The 5,199-nt window shown below is 53.1% G+C and overlaps 1 protein-coding gene across 3 annotated transcripts in view; it reads left to right on the top strand.

Annotated features, from left to right (window-relative positions):
* The first annotated feature begins 1,919 nt into the window (after nucleotides 1-1,919).
* Nucleotides 1,920-5,199, top strand: part of Cachd1 (cache domain containing 1) — a 229,200-nt gene continuing 225,920 nt past the window's right edge. For all 3 annotated transcript variants that reach the window (XM_008831067.2, XM_029562505.1, XM_029562506.1), the window contains exon 1: nucleotides 1,920-2,289. In XM_008831067.2, coding sequence (XP_008829289.2) covers nucleotides 2,050-2,289 — 240 coding nt within the window. In that variant the 5' untranslated portion in view covers nucleotides 1,920-2,049. The remainder of the gene's footprint in view (nucleotides 2,290-5,199) is intronic.

The raw sequence follows: 5,199 nt of genomic DNA, 5'->3' as shown, positions 1-5,199 counted from the left end.
ATACAACCTATCTTAATCATAATATATCCTCACTTATAAATAATTTACTACTGCATTCTTTTTAATTCATCTTTATTGAATTTTTGTGAATTTCAGCAATGTAATTTGATCCCCCATAACTGCACCCCCCCTTACTTCTCTCTCTCTCTCTCTCTCTCTCAGAGAGAGAGAGAGAGAGAGAGAGAGAATGCGCCTGTAGAGGTCAGAAGTTGACCTTTCCGTGTAATCCTCAACCAGTCTCCACATTATTATTACTTTGTGTGTGTGTGACAGGATCTCTCACTGAGCCCAGAGCTCAGTGATTGCTTGATTATACTGGATCCACCTACCTCTGCCTTCCTCTTACCCCATCCCTAGTTATGGAGGAAAGTCACCATGCCTGACTTCCACTTAAGTGTTGGAGATCTGAACTCAGTTCTCACGCTTGTACCTACCTGGCATGCACCTTTCTCACTGAGCCTTCTCCTCCTGGCAGAAGCTGAGTTCTTAATACAATATAATCAAAGAGAGAAAATGGAAACCGGTCACTGACAGGAGAAAAAGCACTAAATAGCGTTCTACTTCTGCTAGTCTTTGGTAGGTAGTCCTGGGCAAGTCCCTTAACATGTGTGTTCCAGGAATCTAGCAGAGGCAAATTCATAGCCCGCGGGACAGAGAATAGCTGCCTTACACACTCCAGCATACACAACGCCTCCCTCTTGTTCCAAGTGCTTCCATAGGGTGGCTTCTGGGAGAGTTTGAGCCAGGATTCAGCAGCAACAGGAAGGTTAACCCTGCCCTCCCATGCTGGGAGAACAGGTGTGTGTTATGGACTCGGCTTCTGTTTTGTTTTCCTTTTTGTTTGTGATGGAATGCGATGGTTTTCCAGAGAGAGACAGAAGGAACGTCGTGGAAGTTCAGAGCAAAGATCTTGGAGTCAGGCTTGTGCTTAAATTCTGGGTCTGCAGCTTACCCCTGGGTGACCTTCAGCTATTTGCTGCACCTCCCTAAGCCTCAGTCTTTGTTATCTAAAAATTCGGGATCACGATACCGACTTTCTGGGGATGTCCTGGGATTAAAGGCTAATGTATGACCTGCACTGGATGTAGACCCCAGAGTACAGTGCCGGGCACACAGGGACTGGTTTACAAAGCAAGTCCGCAGCTCCCACGAGGGCGAGCTATTGTTAGTTAAAACAGGGAGGAAAGGGAGGTGACGCTCAAACGCCAGTCGCCTCCTCCCCCAAATCTCTGCCAGGCTGAAAGCTAGAGTCCTAAAACTTAAAAGGGACTTTGGGTGGGTGGGACCTGGAACGCGTGGGAGCCGGGATCCCTCCTGTGAACCGCGGCGGGGAGAGGGGCGGGGGGCTGCGGGACCACCAGGAGGTCCCAGAGGTTCCCCTCCCAGGCCAGGCAGGTCGGCGAAGCCAGGCTGGTCCTGGGGGCGTCGCGAGGCGGGAGCCGGGCAGCGAGAGGAGGGGCAAGCGAGGGACTTTCCCCGCCCCCCTCTCCTTCCATAAATCACCGCAGCCGCGGTGGCGGGGCCGGGAAGTGCACGGAGCCGGAGCACAGCGTGGTGGCACTAGACACCTCCCTTCCCCTCGCCGCTTTCTTTTCTTTCCTTTCTTTCACTTGGGTTTTTTAAGCCTCCCTCTCCGTGGCCGCCGGGTGCCTGCCCCAGCAGCCCGCCGCTCCTCCATCGGTGGCGTCGCCGCCCTCGCCCCGGCCGCGCTGAGACTCGGGGAAGCGAAAGCGCCGCTCGCTGCTCCGTCCGTCCGTTCTCAGCCCGGGCCTGCGGGTGCCGCGGTCTCGGAGCCTCCTGCCCCGGGGCGGTGCGCGCGGAGATCCCGGGGAGCCCGGGAGAGCTCCGGTCCTGCCCGCCGCCCGCGATGGTGGCCGCCGGCCCGCCGACGCTGCAGCCCGGCGCCCCCTAAAGTTTGCTTGCCGCCGCCGCGGAGCCGGAGGACCAAAGTTTGGCGGGGTGCTGCGAGCGGGCCCGGGGCGCACCTTCCCGCGCGCTCCTGGCTGCCCGGCGCTTGGAGCCTGTCGGCGGGGACTGGCGGGACGCAGCATGGCCCGCGAGTCGGAGGAAACGGAACCAGCGGCGCCGGCCGCCCTGTCCCGCCGCAGTCCCGGCTGCCCTGGCTGGCCCCGGGCTCCGCGGCCGCCGCTCGGGCTGCTCTGCCTGGTGGCGTGTTGGCTCCTGGGCGCTGTGGCCCACGCCGACTTCTCCATCCTGGACGAGGCGCAAGTGCTGGCGAGCCAGATGAAGAGGCTGGCGGCCGAGGAGCTGGGGGTCGTGACTATGCAGGTAAGGAACCCCTCGGGCCGCCCCGCCTTTGCCCTCTGCGCTGAGCCCCTCCGCGGTGCAGCGACCGCCCTTGCCTGCAGAGCCCGAGGTGCTCGGGACCCCATGCCTTCTGCACATCCAGTTCTCCCCTGAAGTCATCCTCCCCTGCCCTCCTCGACGACCCCTCCTGCCCTCTGCCCCGCACCCACTTTCCCCAGCACAGCGCCCCTCTGCTGAGCCCCGGTCTCCAGCCTCCTCGCACCTCCTTCCCGGGTTTGCACACATTTCCTCCGCAGACTTGTTTTACCGATCACTCCTACAAACTCCCCTTCCCTCTTTGTGTCCCAATCCCGAAGCAACCTGTCCAGCTAGGCTCCGGCGATTTTCTATGCTCCCCCCACCCCCTGCCCTCTTGACCACCTCCTAGTGTCCTCGAGGCCGAGGCGCGCGGGTGGGCGCGTTGGGGGGGGGCGGGTAGCAGCGTTGCCGGGGCCTTTGGGCGGCGGGGTCCCGCTCCTGCTCCGCTCTCTGCCGTCTGGGGGAGGGGCTGGCCTGGCAGATCCCTGGTCTGGGTCCCTCTGGGGGACTCTTTTTGTTGCTTTCCGCTCCTGCGGCCCTCAGTCGTGTGCTGTCCGCGGTTATTTTTGGTTTGTGTGTGTCCTTGCGGGGAATAAGAGGGGTGCCAGGTGAACTGGTTTCCCATTGTCCCACTTGTTTACAGTGTCAGTCCTCCCCAGGGTAGAAAAAGGGGGTGTGTGGAAAAATTGCCCTAGGCTGGTAAGGAATCTTGAGGATTCTTCTAATAACCCACAGTGGTTAAAAATTGCTAGACAGCAGCCACCTGGAGATCCTATCGCGCCGTTATTTTGTTCTTCTTGGTGGAGAAGGCCCACTCAATTAGGAGCCGAGATGACATTCCGAGTCTCAAACCTGTGCTGTAACATCCTGACACAAAATAACCAGGTTCTCCTAATTCTGTGCCTTCCAGAAATGTGGTCTCAATAGGTTTCTGATTTCTAACCTAGGCTGACCACCTCCTACGGGACGAGGTGTTTTGAGTCACTTTGGGATTCAGGTTTCTGATGGCTTTCTGTTTTTAAAACCCTACTCCTACCCCAGCCTCCCAAGAGGTTACAGTTTTTCTGAAGCAAGTTTCAGGCATCTTCTACCCCTGTTGATACTTTCCCTCCCGACCTGGGGAATCTGAGGGGAGGTTGGTTTGCCGACGGGTAATTTTACATTTATTTGCAGAAACCTGGCCCCTAAGTGCTGTAAGAGTGGGATTTTCTTCATTTGCATAATAATAGCTACTCTTTTAAGGTAGTCATTTGTTTCGCTTTAAATCAGCTCCAGTCTAGGTGCAGATTTAATTTTTCCATATGCATTTCCTGATTGCTGACTTGCTGACCTCTTAGGAGTGAACCTACTTTTGCAGCAGATGAAAGACTTCCAGATTTGCTTTGCATTGGTGAATGTGTTAATTCAGACACAAACAGAATTGTGTTTCCCCACAGAGGCTCCTCTTTTATCAAAAGAGATTTCATGTCTTGCAATTTGGGGGTTTGCTTTTAAGATTAGGCAGGCTTTGCCACCTTCACCCCATCTCTAGGGCTGCACTAGGGGTAGCACCCTCCCCCTTCCCGTAAGCTAAAGACTTGCTATTTCTGAGATACTGACAGCAGTTTTACTGTTTCTCACCCTGTCCTTGACAAAAGGTGAAATCGGATCGACACATTGTCATTCAGGTAGGGATGCAAAGCAAATGTAGTTTTAAAAGGCTTCCCTGTTGAAAAGGAGACACTTTAGAAAAAAGCTTGGGTCAGAGGGGGGGTTTGTGCCCAAATGGCCCTTTATCTCCTCCCAACTGGCGCCTCTCTGACACCTTTGCAAGTTCCTTGTGGAAAACGGCCTCCTGTGGACAGGGTTTTGTCTGACAAAATGTAAAGTGGCTTCTCTCCATTTTTTGAAAGGAGAGGCGCTTACTGTTTTTAAATTCCCCTTCTTGAGCTGTACATCGATCTGCCACTTACCTCTCTCTGGGAAATTGGGGAAAGAGTCTCCTTTTAATTTAGTTACACTGCCGGCTTTGGGGGGGAGGGAGACATTTGTGCATAATAAAAATCCAATTCTCCTCAGTTTTCTGGCTCTTAGCATAAAACTCCTAACCCTCACATTCTCTGCTGTAATGCTTTAGGGACTGTTGGGTGGGTCTGAAACTAATGTGGGCTAGTTGTTTAGAGTGAAGATGATGTTGCTTCCCTTTCAGAATGTTGGAGTTTGCAGATATAAACCCAGCTGGCAGTTCAGAGACAAATAGCCCTTGTGAACTTTGAGGTGAACTGGAAGGACTTTCATACACAGACCCTTGGGGCAGGGAGGTTTTGCCCCTTTGCTGGAAGAGGGTGTCTTCCTTCATTAAGGGATTGATTCCTTTTATTTGACCTTGGCATTTTAGCCTAGTGTAAGCCTTTTCAGATAACGTTGAATTTTAAGAGAAAAATTCTGTAGATCAGTTAACGTTTTTGAAGCTAGTGTTCAGACTCTTATGTTGTTTCTGCTGTTGAAATTTTCCAAAGACAACTCTTCATTTTGAGAAACTGCCAAGTAGCCATCCATCCAGGCCTGCTGTTTGCAGCAATTCCAGTGGCTGTCCTGAGAAGCTGCGCTGGGTGGTTTCACAGAAGCAAGGCCATGCCATCTTTCAGCTCAAGACATGACAGTTCTTGTGCTTTGCCGATAGAGAAACTAGTCTGAGAAGCAGTCTATCTTACAAATTCTACTGGAAAAGTTTTCTAATGGAGGCTACCTACTCATGTTTTTGTTTTTAATGGTTTTTGTTCTTTTTCAACAACAAAAAAACTCATGTCTTAAAACGTGTTCTACCAACCAGTTTTGCCAGTGCTCTGGGAAAGCTGCCACTGAATACTACAC

This window comes from Nannospalax galili, unplaced genomic scaffold (assembly GCF_000622305.1).
Source record: "Nannospalax galili isolate Female #2095 unplaced genomic scaffold, S.galili_v1.0 scaffold553, whole genome shotgun sequence".
In the NCBI taxonomy this organism is placed as follows: domain Eukaryota; kingdom Metazoa; phylum Chordata; class Mammalia; order Rodentia; family Spalacidae; genus Nannospalax; species Nannospalax galili.
This window is presented reverse-complemented; position numbering and strand designations above follow the sequence as displayed.